Source organism: Lipophrys pholis, assembly GCF_963383615.2.
Source record: "Lipophrys pholis genome assembly, chromosome: 18".
NCBI classification, from domain to species: Eukaryota; Metazoa; Chordata; class Actinopteri; order Blenniiformes; family Blenniidae; genus Lipophrys; species Lipophrys pholis.
Genome location: NC_137646.1, coordinates 9,367,177 through 9,392,556, shown reverse-complemented (window position 1 = coordinate 9,392,556; position 25,380 = coordinate 9,367,177). Strand labels below are relative to the sequence as shown.

Below are 25,380 nucleotides of genomic sequence, written 5' to 3'. Positions count from 1 at the left end.
TTTAACTTGGCCTTGTGACCCATCAAAGTTAAGGTTTAATTTAAGGTAATGTTCCATGACTTGCCTTCCAAGTAGAAATAATCTTGTGTGTGTTTTAAATGTTAGTGAAGGGGATTAGTAACACTTTCCTGTCTGATGGCGTCGGAGTGGTGACTCTGCTCTGGTCATTATGTTTCCTCTCCAGGGTGACGGGGAGAAGTCGCCCCGCCAGCGAAGACCCTCCAGCCCCAGCTCCAACAGCTCGCTGGGGGGCTACGGACGATACACGCCGTCTCGTTCCCCCCAAAACTACAGCCGACCAGGTACCAGCACACACACCGCAGAAGCAACGCAGGCGACATTTAAATCCACGAAGGGTTAAAACACTCCGAAGTGACGCTCCATGACTCGGAGCTTCTGCACGGCATCTCACTGGCTGATAGGAAACCAGAGGGCAGTGAGGAAGTGGAGACATCTGCTGCAAACATCACACACCATTCTCCACTCTCCTGTACGCTGGAGAGAGGTCCCACAGGCAGCTTTACCAAAAAACAGAACTTGAATTACACGCTTCTCCCCTCTACATCATATTTTGTAACACATTTACTGCACTGTCAGCAAACTCCTGGGAAAATAGCATGACTCTGCGGTTTCACATTCAGCCACTGGGAGGAAACGATGGAGCTGCAGTAGAGACAGCTGTTTTCAGAGATCTATTTGAAATAGATAGATTGATTGATCTTATAGACAGACACGTGAGTCGCACCACAGATCTGAAGGCTCTAGAGAAACTGAACCTGGTCCTTTAATTTCATGCAGTAACTTCACATGCCTGTGATGTGATTGGACAACCAGGACCCGAGGTAAACCCTGGAGGTAGATACAGCAACCAGACCCGTGATTCCAGTTCTCTCCCATTGGTCCCAAACCTCATGGGTGCCATTAAGTCCCCATCAACCTGGGCCAGGGACTCATCCCCCCTCCCTCTCTACGATTCTGGTGGGGCTGAAAGTGGTGGGAACGGGAAGTACTCGCCCACACCAGGAGGAGGCAGTGCAGGCCTCTCTTTACATCTGAACCCCACCACCCTGGCCATGCTGCAGCAGCACAACTACATCCCTTACTTCAGAGGTATCAAGGCACGCTGAAGACCGAGACTCGGTCCAATGCAGACGATGGACTGTTGCTGTCAGACTTCAGGCAAAGATAGCTCTTTAAGAACCACCACAATTTGAATGTTTGAAATAGGACACGCCAAAATGTAAAACTCCTGAGCTCCCCTGGCAGAATGGAGGCTCATAAACCTTGAGTGTTATTGAATCATTTGAAAAGCTCTGGTCAGCCAGGTTCCAGCTCAGCCGGTCCACTCTGTGTTCGACTGAGATCAAGGCTCCTGCAGAATGGAGTGCTGTGATACAACCACTGAACTGACTTGGCATGGGCTGTGGTTGAACACCAAATTAATCATGTGCTGGAAACGCTCCCTCTGGGTCTCTGGGTTCACCGTAGACTCCTGAGCCTTAATGGGAAACAGAGCGTCTGTCCTGGTGTGCACTGCTTGGTCACTCATCAACGTTTATTTTCATTAGTTCTTGATCTGAAATTCTGAAACACTTTTCACGATATCTCACGTCTTTGAACACAACATCACAAGCCAGAACTGTAGGAAGCCCCTGCACGCTGTAGCACTGAGTGGTTCCCTGATCTTCCTCACCCCTCAGGGTTCAAACAGGACCCCCCGCCCGACTCTAACCCTAGGACATCCCTGCATCTCAGTTTACCTCCTCCTAACGGTAAAGACAGTAGTCCTTCTCTTCTCTGTGTTCCCCTTCCTAGTGGAATGGTCAGCTGGTATTGTGATGTTGTTGTCTGGTATCGTGGTGCCGTTGGGTTTCATGGGGTGCATCATGGCGTCTTCCTAGGACCCCCCAGTTGTTTCATGCTGCCTGCCCTGTTCACTTGTGTTGTTGTGGTTGTGGTGCATGGTTTTGCTTGTTTTAGACCTGAGTGTTCCCTGAACATGTATTTACCTCTTTGAGCAAGGTTACAGCTGATTTCTTTTTTGTGCCTGTTTGTTGGGACTGTTGACCCAGTTCCTGCCTTTGACCTCCAACAAGCTCATTGCTTTTCCTCAATGATCTTTTCTTTCATTGTTATGCGTTAGACGTTGAGGGTTTTCTGCTTTCATCATAGACTGATAGAAAGTGGTATATTTGTGTTTGGATTGCTTAGACAAAGGTACATCACAAGTTGTTGGCAGAGATTGAAGCCAAGTGAGTAAATAATGTCGAAGTCCAGCTTATCAGCAAAAGCCTTTTTCAGGAATGGCTCCCCACACTGCGATATTGCTGAATATTGAAGTTTTTTTTATGGGAGCAAGCAGATAAGTCTTTTGAGACCCTGAAAAGTTACTCATGCCACACACATCTGGTATTTTAGCCATCTGCAAAAGTTATCATCAGTGTGTGTTACAACAAAAGAGCCATTTAAAAACATACCATGACACCGTTTGAAGGAAAAGTCAGTTCAGCAGAGGTTGTGACATCAGTCCTCATGGTGCCATTACAGTCACAACACTGTGTTCATGAATTAAAACACAGTCCCAACTTTGATCAAACTGACATTTAGACAACTTGATCTGTAAAAAATCGTTTTGTGAAATTTTTGGCTGTTGCTCCGCGACCAAATGAAGCGAATTCAGGTCAACTGCTCCTACAAAACAGGTTTATGTACGTTTAGCAGAAGTATGCAGTATATCCCCTCATTGGCATGCTTACAGGAAGCCTCTGTCTACATATTGTTTCTCCGCAGTATCAAAAGCTTGTAATTTGACACCAGCTTCACCGTGCTCCTTTGCTTTGAAGGTGCGATGGTGAAATTTGTGACCGTACAAAGTCACTGATGATGTTGTTTTGTGCAAATTGGCTCCAATGTGACAATTTAAAGTAATTAGATCTGGACTCTACACCACAGGAGTAACCTGAAAAGGAATATTCTTTATTTTGCTCCTTTCTTGTCTGAACACCCAATATTGCAGCATTACATGTGAAGAAAGGCACAATCTCTTCTAACAGGCTCAATAGTTTCGTTTAGCTGATGGTTTCCTTTTCCTTGATTGGTAGCAGAGCTCACAAACCTTTTTTTGTTGTTGCTGTTGTAGAATAGTCTTATTTCAGTACTGTACGTTCTTCTCCTCTGCCTTCTGGAGCCTTGAAATAGTGTGATTGAAAGACAGTAGAGACATTGAGGCCGGAAGATCAGGAACACGCGGCCATCCAGTCGTCTGGCAGCGTTTCCATGGCAGGGCGGAGAAGCTGAGACTTCACTGATGAGGAAGATGAAAGAGAGGAGAGAAGCCAAGCCGACGTCCACAGCTGTAATTTGGGGTCTGGTTGTCAGTTGCAGCAGCGTGTTGCACATTGTGGCCGTTGTGGTTTTTGTTTGCAACCAGCACATGTTTTAATATGTTACCAGGTTATTGTGGGATTGCAATCTTTACTTCAAGCAACACTCAGTTTTGTCTATTTGTGTGGAAAGAAGCAGAGTTGAGGCTGAACTTTGGATAAAATGAAAAAGCATGTTTTTGTTTAGATCCCTCTGTTCCCTTGTTGATGATCCCCAAACCACCTTTTACATTCTGTTCTTATGCTTTGATGAATGAATGGCCTCAGCACTGTGTAATCTGTTCTGATAAATCTTAATGCACCTCCTCCCCGACGCCCTCCCTTCACTCCCAGATGTTTATATCTGCCCTGTGTGTGTGTGTGTGTGTGTGTGTGTGTGTGTGTGTGTGTGTGTGTGTGTGTGTGTGTGTGTGTGTGTGTGTGTGTGTGTGTGTGTGTGTGTGTGTGTGTGTGTGTGTGTGTGTGTGTGTGTGTGTGTGTGTGTGTGTGTGTGTGTGTGTGTGTGTGTGTGTGTGTGAGAGTGTGTGTGCGTGTGTAAGAGATCACTCTGTGTTAGTGATCTCATCCACTTACATCCAGATCACTGCCGGTGATTCCTCATCGTCTGAGAGAAGAAGAGTGTGTTCAATCAGCCAACACACACACACACACACACACACACACACACACACACACACACACACACACACACACACACACACACACACACACACACACACACACACACACACACACACACACACACGCACACACACACACACAGCAAGCGTTGCTGCAATGTCACACTCTTACAAAACAGGATTTGTTTTTAAAAAAGTTCTAATTCCAGGCGACGTTAGCAAGACCAATAGGTATAGAATGGTGTGTTCATGCACCTAGGAACTGGGAACTGGGAACTGGGAACGTTACCCACTGTGAATATTTTCTTCCACTTGAAAGAATTTGGATTTATGTCTCTTTCACGGTGATGGAAATACTTATTTCTTTCGCTAGTTGTTATTGTTATTCTGAGTTTGGGAGCTTGAGGTTTGGTCAATATCGTGTTCCTCATCAGAAAACACCAACCTTCATTTAGAGGCTCCAATGCCTTTACGTTGAATCGCATTACATGAAGCCGGTGAAGCCCATTAAAATGTTCCCAGTTTGACCGACGTATATCAGATGTACATTTCCCACTGGAAAGTGAGACATTTCCCACTTCCCAGTTACTCATAACCATACTAATACATCTAATACATTAGATTGCAGTGGTCAGTCATCTCCAGACTCTCAGTGTCTCCAGTGATGAACCCTGCTGGAGATTCCTCAGGAGCCCAGATCTTTTTACATGTATTGTGCTTCCTGGATACTCTGGAAGGGAGAGGAAGTGAGCTATAAGCTTTTCTAGTTTGGTACCATGTGTCGGTTAGTCTCCTACTGGGCTGCAGTTCAGTGTCTGGACCAGCAGGACGCCACAGGGCCGTTTGTAAAACCTTACTTCACAAACTGTCTGATGTCTTTTCAAAACTAGAAATCCTGTCGACTGCTATTCAAAGACTGAAGCCTGGATTTGCTTCCAGGCCTCCAGAGGTTTTTTTATCAATATGTTGAGTCTCAATTTAACATTAAACATAAAGTAAAACAGACGCTGAAGACTTTGTTAGGGCCTGAACCATTTTCCAGTCCAGTGGACATCATAAACAGCTTAAAGAGTCACACGGTCAACAAGAGGGAACCTTTCAGAGTTTTCATCACAAAGATCCACATTAGAAAAAGCTTGACTCAATAACATGATATTCAATGACTGGAAGCAAGCTCCAGCAGAACGGTTCTTCACAAAGACAACAGTCTTTGGTTGATAGACTTTTTAAAACCTTTTGAATTGAGCTGTCAGTGGTTGGTTTGATTAAATAAACATAGTTGGTTCTTGTGAGATCACCAGACGCTACAGAACAGGTCCAAGGTTGAAGAATCTGTAATAAGCCTCTTTTAGAAAGACCTTGACCCGTCCCAGATGCTTTTATTGGGAAGGTTTCACTGCTTTAGTAAGTTGGTGACGGAGGATGTGTCAAGAATTGTTGGGCTTCATTGTGATGTTGAGGCAAATCAGAGGCTGTGGGAGAATCTGCAACCTTTTTCAGAGGCAATCCAGCAACCTTCTGGACAAGAAGCTTGAGAACCACTGATCTTTTTAACACTTTTATTCATCTGTGGAAAGGCAACCCATTCAAAGGAGCAAGTAACTGTTTGCCCTCAGTTTTTAGTTGAAATAAAAGAAGGCTTCACAATTGTGTGGACTCCTGTTGTAGTGGACGATTGTGGGAATGTTAGTGTGTTTGTGCTGTTCCTGGTGATTAGACCTCATTACTGTTTTGGGATCCTAAATACTTCCAGTGTCTTACATGAGAAAATACAGGCGCATTTTGTCACTTAAAATCATTTTCTCAAAAGCTTGACCGGAGTATCCAGGATATTCTGTATCTCTGTACAGACACAGTAAATGGCTGGGTCATCAGGTCATCAACTACTAAAACAAGCGCTTTGTGTTGAAGCTTTGGAAGTCTGCCTACAATAACGCTGCTTTTCTGCCCCCATCCCAATGCCCTGTTTTCTCCAAACCCTTCCCTTCTGCCTCTCACATGCACCGTTCTCCCACTGCGCCCCCACCTGGAGGTAGTGAAAGTGGTCGGAGTACCCCCAGCTTATCCACCTACTCCGACGGGAAATCCCCCTCGTCTGCTGCCACATATGTGGCTGCTCCTCGGCATTTCCACATACCAGGTAAGACCTCGGCAGCGCTTGGCTCGCAGCTCAGCTCATGTTATTTTCTCGCAGCTTCACACTTCCTATAAACGAGGCTTTCATGTCTGATGTGGAGATGAATGACAAGGCAATCTGTAAGATCATGGACAAAAATGGCCAATTGTAAATACTCTCATCTGTTATGTCATATGTTACGTGTTACATGAGTCATATTGTGTAGGATTGCGTATCTCCAAAGACGAGGGCCTTTCATTGACCATTCCTACATCCGGTTAGTGTGAGGGTGGAAATACAGAGACAGAGGAGCCTGGTCGTTTCCATCCCCGACCACGTTCACCAACTGGTTCTACAGGGGGCCCACTAGGGGGCAGTGGTGGCCTGAAGGTCGACCATGACCTTTTACCCCCCATCAGCTCCCCGGAGCGCCCTCACATGTGCATGATTGCGGAAAAAGGGATTTCCGTCAGGAGAGTAATAAAGTATGGTTCGTTTTAGACTAACCAGCAGACGTAAAGTTTCTATTCTGTCCTTGATTGAGTTGAATGTCTCGACACATTTGGCCATGTCTTCCCTGGAGGAAACCAAGGTTCCCCGAGTCAGCTGGTGATTTGACCTCAGAATGAAACAATAATATCTTAGAAGAAGCCCCATTACCAGACTCAATAGTGCTTCTATTCAGAGGGTTTGGTGTTTTTCATGGTCACAGAGGTTTTCCTCAGCTTAGGAAGAGGTGGTTGATGAAGTGAGTGTCAAGTTGGTGGCACTGGGTACTCCTCCACCATGCAAACCCCTTCAATCAATGCTCCAAATGCTTTTTGGCAATGCCTACCTGAGAGAGACTGAGTGAGAACTAATGTAACAATAAAGTACAGACTCTTGGTTTGGTCGTTTTGTTTACAGCATTCAGATTGAATTGTCTACATTTCTTGGACTCAAAACAATCTAGGATTGACACAACAACGATCTGACGTGAGAATCCACCGCTTAGCAGTAAATGCACAATGAAATTAGACAGGAGTTGACACTAAACAGTGTATCCTTCACTACTTTCATTTTCTCAAAGAAAATCTGTTTGATCCAACATGTTGTTCCCATTGACGATGACATGCAGATGGGGAAAACCCCTCGCATGTTGGAAGCAAGTTAAGTGGAAAAAACAAGCCAGCGATTATCCACTTAATGGCTTTCAAAGTCCTCGTCCTTATTGCGCTTTTATGGATGTTGTTTCAGATGCTGGCAAGCACTGAAACAAGCTGAGACTTAATGTGTGACATTTGTCCCCAAGCACCCCCCTCAAAGGTCTGTCCGGGTCCCCGGACACTAAACCGGATCAGACCAGTCTCCAGGCTGGCCCGGTTAAATCCCCCAGGAACTCCTCTTGAATGGCATCTGTTCTGATGTTTGTATTATTAAATTCACTGCTCATTAGGAGCCTTTTATTTGGAAATCCTTTATTGAGTCTTTGTAGAGGTTTCCAGCCATGTGTTTTGTGATATTTTTCTTTTGCACCAAATAACCTCCGTTCACCCTCCAACAAAGATCAATAAAATGATCCATTTTGAATATGTTGCATGGAATCTATTAAACTTGACAATGTTTCTAATCTGCAATGATAAAAATGACAAATGTTTTGTTTTGAATCAAGCTTTTCTGCGTCCCTGTTTGCCTCTTCAAATAAATCTCATCCCTCAATAACTTGCTAACTCATGCTTCTTTTTCTCCATTCTCTCTTTCTTTTCTTTTCTCCCCCTCCATGATGGCTTCTTCCATTTTCTTTCCTCTGCATTGTTCCCATCTTCAGAGACTATGGTCAAAGATAATATCTATAGAAAACCCCCCATCTACAGACAGCATGGTACAGTCCACTTCCTCTTTAACCCTTCGGTCTCTGGTCTGGTCTCTGCACGATGTGTCGCATGTCGCCTGTCAGTCACCTTGTTTATCCAGTTCACACCTGTTGAATTCCAACACCTGCAACTGTCCCGTAGCCTCTCGACTGCCACCATATCCTGGATATGAATAATGTTCTGCATTTATTCTGGACCTCACTCTGAAGCACGACATGAAGAGTCCACAATTTGACTCAAAACTAAAGTTAGTGTCTTGAAGGTTTGATTGTGTGAAGAGACCTGTGGGACTTTTCTTTCCTCTGAAACTACATGTTCTCCAATTCAGTCCAGATTGTCTCTTTGCTACAGTCTGTGGTTATTTTTCTCCAATTTGATGATGAAGAACATTCCTAAAAGTTTAGATTGAAGGATACATGCTTGTGTTTGTCACTATCAGGCCAGCGTTGAATGATGATTTTCAGCAAGCAGTATGTACAGTACATGTCTTCAGAGTACCCAGCAAGGCTGAGGAGATTGAGGCTGTCAGTGAACAGTGCTTCAGCATTTTCAATTTGTTTAGAATTCCAAACTTAACGGTTACTAAACATAGAAGAGTTTAAAATGTGTTTTGTTGGACACATTTTTGGTATTGAAGAGTTTCACACCACCCGGCGACACGTGACCTAATCTCATAATAATAATTTGTCTCTCTTGTACAAACTAATAGTTTTACAGTCTTAATATTCCTTTTATCATGATTTCTCCTCAAAAACATAAATATGCTAAGGAAAATGTGCTGGTTAGAAGCATTCCCCTGAGCCCACCGCCGGTGGTCCAGCTTTAAGAAACAATAATAGAGTCCAACAAGCTTACAAAACATCTCACACCTTCTTTGGATTCATTATGAGCAGAACGAAGGTTGGAGCTTTTATAATTGAGTGGGTCTGTTACAGCTTTTAATAAAACCTAAATCAGATGATAGTGATGAAAACCACCTGAGCAGCTTTTTAAAAACCATTAAGGTAAATGACACCTTGAAGAAAACCCGTCTGTGTTATTTATCATTCCACCAGAAGAAAAGAACAACACTTTCCATCAGTGTTTTTCAGCTTTTCATTTGTTCCATTTCACATCTTGAGGGTGGGGTTAGGGTTGCAGCTCCTCATCACTTGGAGTAAAATGGCTGCTCTCATGCTCACTGTCAGCTGTAATGCTAAAGCAGGCTGCCTGTGTCACATCAGAACCTGGGATATTGCAGGTTGGCTGATTTGCCACATGGACACAATGACCGAAGACAATGAAAACTATGAAAGGGAGAGCAGGTCTGCTGATGTGGGTCCAGAGGAAACTTCCTATTAATTGGGGTTTTGCGACGCTGAATGTTGTCACAGCAGCGCTTGGTACGAAGGTGATTGGGATTGTTGTCGTTTGGTGTCACTGTCCTCACCCTGTTCATGCACGTCTGCTCTCATCTACCAGCTCAGTCGGTGGGTTTGTGGTGTTGCTGTGTGGTCGGGGAACGAGACTCACTGTCTGGTGGCATTAGTGTTGTGTTGATCACTGTTTAAATCACTGTCTGTCCCTTCATCGTGCCATGAGTGTTTCCTGTAGCGTGTCACTGAAGTTTAGAGTCCCTGCAGAGGTACGGTCATGTAACCTCACATGAGTGCTGGAGTACAAGGAGCTGCTGCCACCGCCACCGGGGAGGGGGGAGTGTGGGGGGGATCTGTGCGTATGGCCTACAGATAACTGGAGCTTCATTATGAACATTAAACCAGACTTTAGCTCATCAACAGTGTGATGTCTGCCAAATAAAAGTCATGTTCTTCCTCGAAGAAAATTGTTTTCTGAACCTTTCAAACCCTTTTTGAATGGGCTACATCGACTTGATGGGAATTTGGTGAAGGTTTCAGATCCAACTTCTTTAGATTCTACATTCATGCATTGAAACTCACACAATGTTTAATGTCGGTCAGGATTTTATCATCTTGTTCAGTGTTTCTGAAAAACAAAGCAATATGAGTCACATCCTCACATGCTAATGCTGATAAGCCAAGACAACATTCAAGCAGTGAGGCACTTTGGGTCAACAGAACAGAGCTCGACTCAAAATACTGAACAAACTGACCTGACAAATGGCACATGAATCAACAAATGTAAAACATCTTCCAAAGCAACGAATGCAACGAAAACTTGCATCTTTTTAGGTGTTCTATGGACAGAGGAAGAAATATCTGGATGTTTCTCTCATAACTTCTATCGATCCTGACAAATAGAAAATACTGATGCAAAGGAAAGAAATGTTTACAGGGGCGTCCAGTATTGATTTACCAGATCAGCTAGTAAATCAACAGATGCGACAGGAAGCTTGATCAATGAGAGATCTGCTTTCTTTTCTTTTCCAGTGTGGATTTGTCTTCAAGCCTTCAGGTTGACAGGACCTGAACAGTTTAACTGTAGATCTGGAGACAGTTTTTATCCACCTGTTAACCATTGTACTAACTTATCTAAATCTATTTTCAATGAAAGGAAGGTCACTTTAGGTCATTTGTGTGGCAATTATGCCTCTAGTGAGGAAGGAAGGAACTGCAGCAGGTGGTGTTGGTGGTAGGACCTCAGAAAGAGATCACTAACACCACATTACCTTTACTTAGTTCTGTATTTATTCTTATCGTAATCATTTCAACAGCCAAACACTTCAAACCATGACAATGAATACTTATATTATTGTCATCAATACTGTAAATGTTAACATACAAATGAATGAAAAAGATATTTTAATGAAATACAGTTTTTACCAACCTGTTGAGAACACTACTTTTAGATAATTAAGAAGAAATTTGGGGTTGTAAAACTTAGTTACATTAACTTATTTCCACATTGTCCTTAACGCATTCTTTCAGACATGCGCAAATCCACTTTTAACCCACATCGTGTCCCTCATGGCTCGGTTGGTAGAGCAGTCGTCTCCCAATCGAAAGGTTGAAGGTTCATTTCACATCTCTGCCTCCCTACAGGCTGAAGTGTCCTTGGGCAAGACACTGAACCCCAAGCTGCCTATCTGTATGAGAGTGAGTGAGTGGTTGGTGGTGGTTAGAAGGTACACATCTTTTTCTAAGTATTCCCTGGAACCCTTAGAAAAAGACACGTGATACTGTCAATGTGTTAAACATCCATGGTTTACCATGAAGCCCCAGTTACTGTGTTCTGAAGGTAAAAGTGTCTTTGTGAAGCTCCGTGTCGATGCCGTTGACAGCCGATCAGGTTCTGCTCTGGGGTGGTGGTGGTGGTGGTGGGAGTACCTAGTGCAGTAGAGTGGAGCTGAGAGGAAGATGAGATGAAGATGATCCAGCACATTAACTGTGACTTCCTCTAACATCTGACTGTTTTACAGCTTCTAGAACATCCTGGCAGGATGGTGAGGATAGCAAGGTGGGTCTGTGTGTGTGTGTGTGTGTGTGTGTGTGTGTGTGTGTGTGTGTGTGTGTGTGTGTATGTGTGTGTGTGTGTGTGTGTGTGTGCGTGCGTGCGTGCGTGCGTGCGTGCGTGCGTGCGTGCGTGCGTGCGTGCGTGTGTGTGAGAGCCCTTATTCGTCTCTCTTCAAGTCATTTTCTGAAAACTTTACAAATACTGTACATCCATTTACTAATTCACTAACTCATAGTTTGCCATCATCCATCACTTCTTCCCGTCTCTTCCTTCTTTCTGTCCCTCTTGTTTTCTCTCTCTCGCTCCCTGTCTCACTGCAGAGGACCAGCTGGATGATCTTAAAGAGTGAAATTGATGGGACAATGGGTCCAGAAGACCTGGACCCCCGCAAGTCAACCTGCAGTCTGCCCACCGACACGTCTCAGCCCAGTGAGAAACCAGCCTCTCAAGTCAACCCACAAGCAAACATAACAACACAATAAGTGTCTTTGTATTTCTGTAGATTTTCCCTACAATAAGTCTGCATCTTTACCCGGCTATGGAAGAAATGGGATCTATAAGGTGAGCTGCCACACTTTTAGCAGTTGTTAAAGGTAAAATTGTGTTTTTCTATGTGAATCAATAAAAACTAAAATATTTAGCAAAATGTGAGAAAACATCAATCGTGATGTGATTTCAGATTTTGTGATGTGTTGTTGATATAACTACCAAAGTCAGCTCGCAATACAAGTTCACACCACAAGGTGATGTAGTTAGTCACTAAAAGAAGAAACTGGAGAAATAATTGACAACAGCTGGAACAACTGATTTTGTCTAAGTTGGTACACCAGTTAGATTTAACCACTGGGCATTTGCTGTAGATGATTGTTTACCCATTAAAAATGTATAAATAAATTAAAGCTTGTTTCTAAGACATTTTAAGACAACTTAAACATTCCAGACATCAATCTGGTGACACAAGTTTTCAAAAACCATGTTGCTTCTACTTTGACAACCAGACAAACTACAGACTAAGGCCCCATACAACAACCTTTTACTGAACTTTCATCATTTTAGCGTTTTTGTTTCAGAAAAGTTTCATGTTTACGCTGCAACATTCTGAAAACGATACACGGAAACGACAAAAATGCTGAAAACAATGTACAGTATTTAGCATATCAGAGGCTTGTACTACGATCTGTCATAGACATATCCAGGATCTCTCTGTTTCCTGGTTGACTTGCGTGATCACGCGTGATCCTGATCATCGTTACTATCAAGTAAGTTTTCAACTTGCTGGTTCAACCCAGACCTACGTGAGCACGTTCACATGACACGGCCGGAGCTTGCAGCGTCTGACCAATCAAACACATGAGGAACCCTGCAGCAGTTAGTCAGGTGTGATCACAAAACATCCTTCAAAGCCTCAGAGACCAGGATTTATTTTATTATTCATTTATTATGTCAAAAAGAATGTTGTAAATACCAGGGGTGCTCACACTCTTCCAGCATGCGAGCTACTTATAAAATGACCAAGTCAAAAAGATCTACCTACTTCAAAAATGCAAAACATATATTTATTTATAAATATATTGAGGATTCTTCATACGTACAATGTATGTTGATGTACCTTGCATCACTGCATGAGCCCATATTGCACAACACAACACAATTAACTGTACATTTTTGATTGAAGGTTGGCAGATGAGGCAGACGCACTTTGACAATGTCATCGTGAATAAAAAGTCCTCCTCCCATTCCGTATGAAAGTGATAGGTTTATGTCTTCTTACCTGGTCCAGCTCCCCCACTCGTTTTTATACCTTTTCTTTAGTTTAAGAGAATATACCAAGGGCTTAACATTGGCGGGAACTCGCTGGTGTTTGGCAGTGACGTCTATTTTTTTAATGCTATCCAATCTACCCACACGACCTACGATCTACTGGTAGATCACGATCAACGTAATGAGCACCTCTGCTCTAGATTGTAGAAAGTGTTTTTATGAAACATGAGCAAATTTGACAAACCCTCATTTCACATGCTATCTGGGGCCACAGACCACCGATCAGAAACCACATGGTAAAAGACCTTCCATGAGATTTTCTTCTCACTTTTCTTTTGTGTTGCATTGGTCATTTGGACCTTGATATTTATGGAATTCATACTTTATAGTCCCACATAACCTTCTCCTCTCTAATAATCAACTCAGAAAAGCTCAGAATGGTATTTATTACCATTTAAATGTGGGTTTTTTCTGACCATCTCCAGCGTATAAATCAAAACCCTCAGCTGTTCTCTCAGTTTTGGTATCAGATTCCCCATGGGTCATTCTGAAACATTTAGCTGCACAAACCGGCCTCCTTGGGCGTTTTGTCCGTTGGCGCCTGGTCGTCCTGCCCTCCCTCCCTCTGGTGATGGATGGAGGACAGGATGACCAAACACAGTCAAGAGCAAAAGAAGCTCCTGAACCACAGTTACAGGTCTGTCGTGTTGAAAAGTGTGTTGTTAGTTGAAGAAAATTATTTCAAATTTCTATATTAAGCAAAACTTTGCACACATACTGTCTTGTACAAATGTTCTCTCAAATATTATCTATGAATAAACACCAAGATCGGGAAAATGCCAACATTAGCTTTGAGGTGAGATACTGTGGTGGCTGGTGATAAATTTCTTAGGTTGGCTCTTCATTATTATTTGATTTCAGACAATGCTAACTTAATTTAAATACAGTGCATTTATAAACCACATTACAACAATCTGGCCTTTTTTAGATTGAAACAGCTAGTGAATATAGAGCACTGATTAAGGCTATTTTATTAACATTATATATATATGTGGGGCGGCGCCTTGGCGCCCTCTATTAGCTAATTAGCTGTAGCTGTAATGATTAATTTTGATCTTCTCAGTGCTAAGCTAATATTAGCTTTGGCAGATAATTCGTTTAGTCACACGTGGATTTCTTAAAAGTCACTGAATACCAACATTTTTAATTTGTATGCTAAAAATGCTCATCTGATATTAAGTACGGGCCCAACAGTTGATTAGTTGGTGAGTTGTATCATTTTGGTTCGCTCAAAAACTCAATGAAATGTAGAGTTTACTAAATGTACAGTGTAAAAAAGAAGGAAGACTAATATTAAATACAATGCTAGTTAGCTAGGTAGCTAAATAGCTATACAGCTGTGCAACATGAATAATTAATAAAAACTGTCAATATATGGCAAATATACTTATTCTATAAGCCCTAACAAGCTAAGCAGCTAAGCTAACATTAACCAACAAGCCTGACGTAAACTAGACGGGTGGTTTTCAGGTTCTCATGTTCTCAGGTTCTCATGTTTCCAGGTTCTCATGTTTCCAAGTTCTCTGGTTCTCATGTTTCCAGGTTCTCATGTTTTCAGGTTCTCAGCCCGGAGTCAGTTAGAATCAAACTTTCACGTGTGTGTGTGTGTGTGTGTGTGTGTGTGTGTGTGTGTGTGTGTGTGTGTGTGTGTGTGTGTGTGTGTGTGTGTGTGTGTGTGTGTGTGTGTGTGTGTGTGTGTGTGTGTGTGTGTGTGTGTGTGTGTGTGTGTGTGTGTGTGTGTGTGTGTGTGTGTGTGTGTGCAGGCTGCTGAGATGGTTGAAGATGAAGTGGATCCAGACTCCCAGAGCTGGGGAGGCATGAGAGGTGAGTGTGAAGCCCAGATGTTTGTATTCGGCTCATGAGGAGCTTTTTGAGAAGTGCTGTAGATCCCTGGAGGTTCTCAGTCCATCTATCTTTATATTTCTCTTCACACGTCTTATTCTTCATTTATCCAACCTGTTGAGATGAACGGGCATAAACGATTTGACCAAACATGTCAGTTAGATGCTTTAAAACTGGATGTCAGGTGAGGATATTATCATTTAAAAGCCTCTGACTGCCTCGAACCTCCCAAAATGTAAATTTTTTTCCCTGAATTTTTTTACACATTTTTACTTGCACAACCAACCTGCATGATAATTTTTTGCATAAACATTTGCCCCCATCTAGATAATTCTACAGTTTTGTAAAAGCTCACATGTTCCCCAGAACAGATGTTTATCTATCAGCCTGCAGCATCGGCTGCATGGTGAGCAGTGAGGTTTCCAGAAATCCAGATGCTCTGGTCTGTGAGGCGCGTTGAGAGGCCCTCATAGTTTTATACAAGCACAAGCTCTCATTGTGGATCAGATGTAGGAGTGTGTGGAGCTGAAGTCCTTTCTCCGGCTGCACTTATTGCCTCGTGTTTTCCTGTGCATGTGAGCAGTCCTGGTTCTATCTTGGTGGCGTGAAGAGATTCCAACCTCAGAACCACGTGTGTCTCAAACCCACATGTTCTGAGCAGATTTGGGTCCATAAGGTCTCATTTATTTTCAAGGTCCATTATGCTACTTTTCATAATAGGTCTGCAATAATTGTTTCAGCAGATTCATTCTCTTTTTCTCTCTTTTCCTCCTCAGAGTACAAGGTAAGAGTCTCTACTTTAATATTCTTGGCAGCTTAGATTGGACATTGGATTATAATAGTATTCCCTTGTAAATCTCCCACAATGTTTACTTTGTGTGTGCCAGATCTACCCTTATGAAACGCTGGCAGTGACGCATAGAGTGAAAGTGAAGCTTCCCAGAGACGTAGATCGCACCAGACTGGAGGTGAGCCCCCCCCCACACACACACACACACACACACACCGGTCAATACCAGGCCTGAGAAAATGGGAAATCGTGGCTTCCAGAGTAATTTCACATTAAGAGCTTGTGGTTTGTCTCGAATAGCAAGGATCAAAGTGTCAGCCAGTGCTCAGAGAAATGCCATCTTCAATCATTCATAGGTACAGAAACAATAAAAACCTGCGGGCGTGAAACCTGTAAGGCCAGAAGTGAGTGAACTGGGGAGGGTCTGGTCGTTTTCTTTCTTTTTCTGTCGAGTTACTGTCAATTACAACCAAAGTTTGAGCATTTCTTCCAAACAACCATTGTTCTGAGAATTTTTGTCAGAAGCTGAGGATGTAACAGAGTAGTTAAATACTCCCTAAAACTTTAAGAAGCAGAGTCATTCACAGGTAGTAGTATTTATTTATTTGAAGAATACTTCAATTCTATCAATATTATCTTTTCTCGGCCAATCAGAACAGCAGAAACATCATCAGCGAGATCAGTCACATACACTAAGACGTTGTCAGCATAGAATGGTGTGTTTCTGTCATCATTTCGCAAATTGCCTTGAGATTGTAAGAAAATCAACTCAGCCTTAGAAGCAGTTGTTCTGCCGGCAGCTCTTCCATAACGGTCTGGCATCTTCCAGTGAGAACACGGTTCATAATGCCCGGACACTGGGTTTCAGTTTGCTTCTGTATCCCCACTGTGCGTTCTCACATTGACAACAACACAGAACCCACCGTAGGTCACCACAAACACGCAGTTACATGTTTTGATTTTCAAAAAAAGCCACATTTCAATCTAAAACCTTCAGATAAATGGTGCACAAAGATATAGAGGCCTTTGGTTCTAAATTAGGTTCTGAATGCATACGCTGGTACTTTTCAGTGGTTCTTTGGTTTGAACATGACTTAACTCCTGAGCTTCAGTCCGCTTCATAAAGGTTTTTGCCAGTTTGGCTTCAAAAAGCACTCTCACCTGGAACCTGATGGAACCCGGTAGAACCTAATGGAACCTGATAGAACCTGATGGAACCCAATAGAACCTGATGAAACCCGATAGAACTTGATGGGACCTGATAGAACCTGATGGAACGCGATGAAACCTGATAGAACCTGGCTCTCAGCCTGCTCCTGTTTCTCCAGCCAGCCTCCCACAATCTGCTGATCAAAGGCCTCAATGTCAGAGCGACGTGTTCAACACTCAGTCATGTAACTTCAGATTATCGTCACACTTTGGGCTGTTTGGTTTGGTTTTCTTCTTGAAGAAGCTTTGAGTCAAAGCAAGTGAAGTGCACCGTAAATTCAATAAACTGTGGGATTTATTTAGTGAAGAATGAGTCTGATTGGCAGCAGTGTTTCTTGCTCTGGTTGTGTCAAGTTTAACCCACACACGTCCTACAATAAAATAAATTAGGCCTAATTGGACTTAATGTCCCGTAATAACTAATTTCCTACAGCTGTTATTCTTACAATCCCCGTTTTACAGATTCAGAACTTTTATTAGCATTGTGCAGCTGAAAACAGGAAACGTTTTAGTCGCTAAACAAACCACTTTGAAAACTTCACTTTCTGGTTAAGTCTTGCCAAGCTGTGCTGAAGGTTCTCCGGAAACACCCTCAGAAATATTTCAACCTTCAGTAACCCGAACCGTAGATTCAATAACCCGAACAGGAGACTCAATAACCCGAACAGTGGATTCAATAACCCGAACAGGAGACTCAATAACCCGAACAGTAGAATCAGTAACCCGAACACGAGATTCAATCACCCCAACAGTAGATTCAATAACCTGAACACTACATTCAATAACCCGAACAGGAGATTCAATAAGCCAGGATACTCAATAACCCGAACAGTAGATTCAATAACCCGAACACGAGATTCAATAACCCGAACAGTAGATTCAATAACCCGAAAAGGAGATTCAATAACCCAAACAGTAGATTCAATAACCCGAAAAGGAGATTCAATAACCCAAACAGTAGATTCAATAACCCGAAAAGGAGATTCAATAACCCAAACAGGAGATTCAATAACCCAAACAGGAGATTCAATAAGCCAGGATACTCAATAACCCGAACAGTAGATTCAATAACCCGAACACGAGATTCAATAACCCGAACAGTAGATTCAATAACCCGAAAAGGAGATTCAATAACCCGAACAGTAGATTCAATAACCCGAACACGAGATTCAATAACCCGAACAGTAGATTCAATAACCCGAAAAGGAGATTCAATAACCCAAACAGTAGATTCAATAACCCGAAAAGGAGATTCAATAACCCAAACAGGAGATTCAATAACCCGAACATTTGATTCAATAACCCGAAAAGGAGATTCAATAACCCAAACAGTAGATTCAATAACCCGAAAAGGAGATTCAATAACCCAAACAGGAGATTCAATAACCCGAACATTTGATTCAATAACCTGAAAAGGAGATTCAATAACCCGAAAAGGAGATTCAATAACCCGAACAGTAGATTCAATAACCCAAAAAGGAGATTCAATAACCCAAACAGGAGATTCAATAACCCGAACAGTAGAATCAGTAACCCGAACACGAGACTCAATAACTCAACTGAGAACAGTGGGTGAGGAGAGACTGAGTGAGAGTGATAAGAAAGTGAGAGAGTGAGAACAGGGTGAGTGCGCATAGACTGAGTGAGAGAGTGAAAAAATTGTGAGAGTGAAAACAGAGTGAGAAAGTGAGAGTGAGAAGGGAAGTGCGAGAAGAGAGAACAGAGTGAGAGAGTGAGACGAGAGTGAAAGAGTGATAAGAGAGTGAGAACAGAGTGGGAGAGTGAGAAGACTTTGTGTTTATCTAATGTTGGGCATCAATGAGCATTCAGACTTCTACTCAGCTCTTGTTTGTTTTCTCTCTTGAGCTTTAATACTATTTGGTCAATGGTGGAAATCTTCAGAACATTTGAATAACTGAGGTGTAAAATGGATCATATTGATTTTCCTGCTTCAACAGAGAATAACTCAACTGAAGGTCCACAGTCTTTGACCCTGGTTTTTGTTGGATAAATGAGAGAATAATGTGTGAGTACTGTAGTCCTTGGGAAAATATGCATTTCTTGTCATATGATAACCTTCTGTTTGGACGAGCTATGAACAAGTTTGAAAGATGTTTATTTCCTCTCTATCTTTTCTGACGTGACTCATCAGGGTGTGCGCTGATCTTTTCCAGCTTCTACTCATAAAAATCTGATTGTATTAAATCACCAAATGTCTTCAAAACAGAGAAAAAGCTGAGCTCTCATTAGATCACCATTTTATTGTCCTGTCAAGGTGACAGGTTAAAAATGAAAGCCATCTGGATGCTTTTCTCTTCAGGTAAAAGCCGATTGCTCCACATTCCTCCTCTGGTTGGTTGCTATAGAAACCAGGTGATTGGCTGTCACACAGAATACAGTCTTCTTTCAATTTTAGCATCACAGAAATGAAGAACTGCTGTCCATGTTGTAGAAAGCATTTTACAATAAAGCAGCTGGTGCTTTTGTTCAGGGCTGAAAGTAACACTCTGAATGTTTTTATTGCATGCTATAGTTCAGGTTTCTTCCTGACGAGTCAGTGAGTGTTGGCAGCGTGGGCCGAGCTGGGTTTCCTTTACAGCAGCTTGGTTTGGAACAACTTCAGAGGAGCACACTTGAGTTTGGTGTGTTAAACTTCAATCCAGAAGGCAATGTATCACCTGCCTATGTTCAACACAACCAGCACAAGGCAGGATGTCTTATATCTGAGTTCAAAGCTGCTTTAGATTCACTATACAACAAGTAGAAGGGAGGAGGGGATTTGGCCTTGAGGCAGAAATCATGCTTAATGATTGCACTAAAGAAGCATTATAGCAGTGAGGAGAACATGGGCTTCATTAGATGCCAAGTTTAGTCAAAACTGAAGAACCTGAGAGGAGACAGCTACTCTCATATGTTTCATTATGCTGACATTGAGCAAAGAAACCTGCTCAAAGACCAGATTGCAGTTTTCTGGAACAGTAGATTTCTTTTTTTGACAAATGTTTTTATTGTCTTTTTGAGTTACAATACAAAATCACAAAACAAAACACATCAGTAGGCACATCAATAAGTATAAAAAGGCACTTGAAGGAGTAAAAAATACACATAATAGTGGCATATTGCTGGTTTGATAACTGTTACATAATGTTTTCCTAAGAAAAGTAAAGAATAACACATTTTACAAGCATCCACGTGTTCATATGGACATCAGTTGTATCCCGCATGCAAGTATCCCCTTATTGTAATTAGTTAACAAAACAAAAAGTGACAAAATAAAACAAGAATAACGACTACAAAGCTGTCATGAAATCATCCCCCTCAAGAAACTCCATAAATGAGCCCCAAATCTTTACAAATGTGTTATATTTTCCTTTAATAGCATATGTAAGCTTTTCTAATGCAAGGCATTGCAGTAGCCCCTCAATCCAAATTGGTTTGCTTGGCCTATGAACAGACTTCCATGATAGTGCAATTTTATGTTTAGCTTCAAGATGACATAATATGACCAACTTCTTACGGCTACTACTAAGTGTACAGCTTGCTGGGAAACATCCAAAAATACAAAGCTTGGGACAGATTGGAAGCTGTTCCTTAATAAATATGGATACAATTGTGATAACCTCTTTCCAAAAATCTTGAAGGAGGGTGCTGGAACAGTAGATTTCAATGAATGAGGTGCAGTCATGTCAGAACAGAGAAAACAGTGAATGCTCTCACAGAAAGTTGGTCCCTACATCCTGATGTCCCACAGTGACACCGCCCCATAGAAAACAGCAGGATTCAGTGTTCAGTCACATTTAGGCACCAAAACAATTTAGGTAAAGCGGTTAGGTTTCGACGACTGCCATGAAAACAGGGATGTCTTTTATTTCCCTGCTTGATTGACTTTGATTAAAGTTTAAACAAGTCAGAGCTGGAGTGTGGACAGTGCAGAACTTTGAACTAAAATGTACACGGTCGAGGTTAAGACTTGATGACACTCACAGTACTCATGTAAAACAGAGACACTCACTGATTGGTTGAGCCAGTGAATTGATATTATCAATATGTTATTGATATTTAGATGGGATATCTTCCTGTACAAGATGTCTACCAGAATAACATTGCACCCATTGCCTTTTGATGAATTTCTCCTCTTGGGATTGTGCTCTGCAGATAATGAATCAAGGATTTCAGGCACTTTTAGGACCAACCAGTGTTTGGCAATGTTGCCTGTCCAGCCCCCTGTTGGTAGAGGACGGAAAAGCAGGGCAACCGAGTGCCTAAGTCAGAAGCTCCTCATACTCACAATTGAAACAAATTTACATGATTGCTACGCAGCCTTGTACTTGGTACTTGTATTTTATGGTGAATGTTTTGTAGTAATTCGGTCATGTGATAGTGTTAGTACCATAGGTGTCTCGTTTATTGACCTGTTTTCCTGCTTTGTGCCGTTCTTGCAGAGACACCTGTCTCCTGAGGACTTCCAGCAGGTGTTCGGTATGACCCTGGAGCAGTTCGACCGCCTGGCTCTCTGGAAGAAGAACGATATGAAGAAGAAGGCGCGCCTTTTCTAGACGAGTATTTAAAGAATCAACATCTCAACAAACATCTGGAAGGAACTATAAACAAACAAAAGAAGAACCCATCTGAAATGTCTATATATGCACCGCCGTATTAGCCCTGATAATCTCCACCTGTACTGCGCCATGCCGCCTGCCTGTGAAGCCACGGAGAGTCGCTCCGTGTCGGGGACACTTTCAGGACCTCGAGGCAGCTTCCATAGCTTCTTTTTTTTGTATGCAGTGCAGTCCGAATGTTTTGACTGACGAACCTTGCAGTGGAGGACGAGGAGCTGCGTTTTGCATGGCCTGTGTTGATGCTCCTCGCCTCCCATGTGGTTTCTGCATCCGCCCCGTTGTGAAGAATCAGCTTTTTTAACTCCGGCCTTTCTCCAGGTTTCTGTTAACGTCATCTTTTTGTCCGTCTAAGGGTTTGTCCGTCCAGTCTGAATCCAGTTATCAATCATTTGCTGCCGTTATCTCATCGTCCTGGTCCAGGTCACGTCTACACTCAAGAGACTGCAGACTTGTTCTCTTCAAGCAGGCCAAAGACAGGGACTTTAAAAAACCGAGGGACCTGTCAGAAAGCACCTTATCGTGTGTTTTTGGTTCCAGTTTCAAGTCTTGTTCTCGCTCATACACAAGCTTTCTGTAAATGGGCCGAACGAGGAGAGCAGCCGCCGCATGGTCGAGTGTCGTAGATCCAGGAAGAGTCCCGAAGGTGTCAGCGTGTGCAAAGGTGTCAAACATACTGCATTTGCCAGAGTGTCATGCACGCGCGCCAAGAAAAGAACAAATTATTTTTATAAGCTATTTTTGACTTGGGGAAAAGGATTGTTCCACCAATCGCAGCCCAGAGGAATTTTGTTACCAGGAGACTCATACGCTTCACCCACCTGCAGCAGCACTTCAGCAGAACAAGTGAGGTCTTGCTTGATTTAAAAGCTCAACGCTCTAACTGTGTTCTACCTTCTCAGAGAGAGATTTAACTCTTTCTATCTTTGTTGTTTGAGAGTATTGTCATGTACAGTGAAAAGAGCTACTCACTTATAAGCTGGAGTCATTTGGCTTTGCTTGATCTATCTGGACCGTAATTTGATCAAACCGCCAACTAACATGCTGTAAGATGTATGTGAACATATACTGGACATATACCGGATTTATCTGTCTGTATACAAGCCATGGTGTATAACTGCATGAGGAGAGAGAACGATGGGCTTTGTTCACTGACCTCAGATTACAAATGTATGAAAACATTATCATCCATGTGTTTTTGGAGTGACTGAATACTTTCTGCTCGGTCTGCTGCTTCCATTAGCTTGTTAGGTATTTATTTAATTGCGATTGTTAAGGAAGGGATTTTTTTTTTTAAACTTGAGGGTGTCGTGTCAACTGCATCTAGTGGAGAGTTTTATTTTAAAGAGAAACATATCAAGTTATGAGTTTAATCCGAGTGTCAAAACCAACGTGGCTCCTGTAAGTAACTAACTGTTGTCATGATGTCTTCTTTCTAATATCCATCTGCTATTAAAGTGCTTTATCCAAACTACACACTCACAGACTGCTTCACTTTGTAGAACTAACGTTTTTAGTCTCTGGAAAGCTTCAGAGGAAGCGTGTCAACGCTTTATTTGTGACCATGAGTTTCAAAAGTGTGAAGCAGGCTTCCTATCAGGGAGCAGCTGCATCATGGGAAATGTTGGGTTTGGGTCTCATCTGTCCCATCACTGTGTGTGTGTGTGTGTGTGTGTGTGTGTGTGTGTGTGTGTGTGTGTGTTTCTACCTTCTCCTGCTCTTCCACTGGCAGATTGTCCAGCAGATTGTCCAGTAGGCCCTGGGGTTTGTTCCTAGCGGTTCTCTTGTTGCTCGTGTTTTTGGACCTTGCCTGTTCTTTGGATCCGGTTCCAGCCTTGCCCTACAGGATTTAAACCAAATTTCTGGACTCTGTACTGTACAGCTGAGATCAGGGGGAAAGTTCATCATGTCAAAACGACCACATGTTGAAGTAGGACTGAGTTCTACCCTATTCTGCTCAATATCAATACATCTATAAAAACTAGAATGTGACATGGGGGCGATGAGCTCCGACACTTTGCCTGATGATGAACATTCATATTGTGATCTTCCAACATCATGAATTCTAAACCTTCAGTCTCAAACTATGAAGAGTAAAAGAAAATGTATTTGATTTCTCATTTCTCTTTGACCTCTCTCGTTCTGGTTGTCAAGCAAAAGGGACTAATCTGGTTTACGGACTGAATAATACCCAGATTATAAAGGCTGGACTGGCTAAAGCTAGCTGGCTAGCTGGGTTGTTTGTACGTTTAAGAACGTTTAACTAAAATACTTTTTTTTTTTATTGTTGTAGAAATGAGCCTGTAATTTAAATTTTCTAACTATTCCTTTTGGTGAAATGAGATTGAGTTTAGCAGATGTTCTGTAATTTAAGGTATTATGAGAAAGATTACATTTTAAAAGATTTGCTAGGCTAACTAGCATTAAGTGTCGGACTAAAACTCAATACAATCAAATATGAACACAAAGTGTGTTTTTAATCACATCACCATCAAACAACATACAAGTCCCCAGTAGGTTTATGTCATTTAAATGTTTAGATTTGACGACATCTTGCATCTTATCTGTCATCTGTTTTGTGAAATCATGAATATTTTGATGTCTCTTGGCCTTGATGAGTTCTCTCAGTGAAACCATGTGAGACGTTTGGAGGAGACGTATTTCTATGATGGAGCTGCTAACAACAGCAGACTCAGTGGTTTAATCACCATCCACACAAAGGTTTCGTCTTATTAGCAGCATGTTAAGGTGATAACAAGAGACAGCTGAAAGTGTCGTAATTCAGATGGTTCCTCGCCATGTGGCTGGACTGATCAGATGGTTTCAATCCTGTGTCAGAAAAACACAAAAACTTGCGTCATTGTGTGTTTTTCCCTGATGTTTGCAGTTGTTTCTACACAGACTGAATCCAGAGTCCCTGCTTTCAACGTGGTGCATTAGGCTTTCTGTCCACTGTCCAGCTGGTGGTCATCTTCTCTCCTGGTGAGGCTGCAGCCGATCCGGCAGACCACCACTGCAGACAGTCACATCCAATATCCAGGATCAACACAGACAGACAGAGCCATGTGAGTGTCTGTCTGTCAGTCTTTCCTCAAAGATTATTTAAGTTCCAAAGAAAGAAGTTATCCAAGTCCTGCAGACATAGCGAAATGTGCTAATTTAGTGTTGAGCACTGCATGCTAAAAGCTCAACACATCAGGATGATGCTTCATAGTCTGTCCTGTCCTAAAGTGTTGTACAAGTTACCTCAAAGCTCCAGAAGAATATCGTTAGTGGAGGGAGCAAGATTGCGCCCACAGTGGTTGACGTGTTTGCTCACTCTGCTCTCGAATGCCGGCTTTTTCTTCTTTATTGTGTGTTTTTTGTTTCCACCACAGTACACAAGCGCTGCTAAACATACGACAGGCAGACTCTACTGAACATTGCAAAGTCAAAAAGTCTTGAGTTTAGTGGATGTTTACCTCCACAGCTACAACCAATTGTGCACAATGGACTATTCATGCCCCCCCATACCTCTCATTTACACTGAAGTATCACAACTTCTGTACTGTATATGCACTTTAGATGCACACGTGTAATTCACATCTGTCCCATCTACTTTTGACTACTTCACACCTTTATGTACAGACTGGAGCATTTTTTACTTCCACTTTAAATTGTATATTGTCATCCCTCACGTGATTGGTTACTCTGATTTACTCAATAAATTCAGCAAACGT

The 25,380-nt window shown here is 42.3% G+C and overlaps 1 protein-coding gene across 8 annotated transcripts in view; it reads left to right on the top strand.

Annotated features, from left to right (window-relative positions):
- Window positions 1-23,136, top strand: part of ablim2 (actin binding LIM protein family, member 2) — a 103,622-nt gene extending 80,486 nt beyond the window's left edge. For 3 of the 8 annotated variants that reach the window (XR_013936237.1, XR_013936238.1, XR_013936240.1), the window contains 9 exons: window positions 185-302; window positions 799-1,110; window positions 6,036-6,143; window positions 11,349-11,386; window positions 11,704-11,812; window positions 11,886-11,944; window positions 14,968-15,034; window positions 15,934-16,014; window positions 21,488-23,136. Coding sequence is in view for 1 of the 8 variants with exons in the window: in XM_080486197.1 (XP_080342323.1) it covers window positions 185-302; window positions 799-1,110; window positions 1,701-1,772; window positions 6,036-6,143; window positions 7,927-7,980; window positions 11,349-11,386; window positions 11,704-11,812; window positions 11,886-11,944; window positions 14,968-15,028; window positions 15,823-15,830; window positions 15,934-16,014; window positions 21,488-21,601 (1,134 nt within the window). In the remaining 7 variants the exon portion in view is untranslated. Of the gene's footprint in view, window positions 1-184; window positions 303-798; window positions 1,111-1,700; window positions 1,773-6,035; window positions 6,144-7,926; window positions 7,981-11,348; window positions 11,387-11,703; window positions 11,813-11,885; window positions 11,945-14,967; window positions 15,035-15,822; window positions 15,831-15,933; window positions 16,015-21,487 lie in introns of all 8 variants that reach the window. The other 5 variants (XR_013936235.1, XR_013936236.1, XR_013936239.1 and 2 more) reach the window with 3 other exon arrangements.
- The last annotated feature ends 2,244 nt before the right edge of the window (window positions 23,137-25,380 follow it).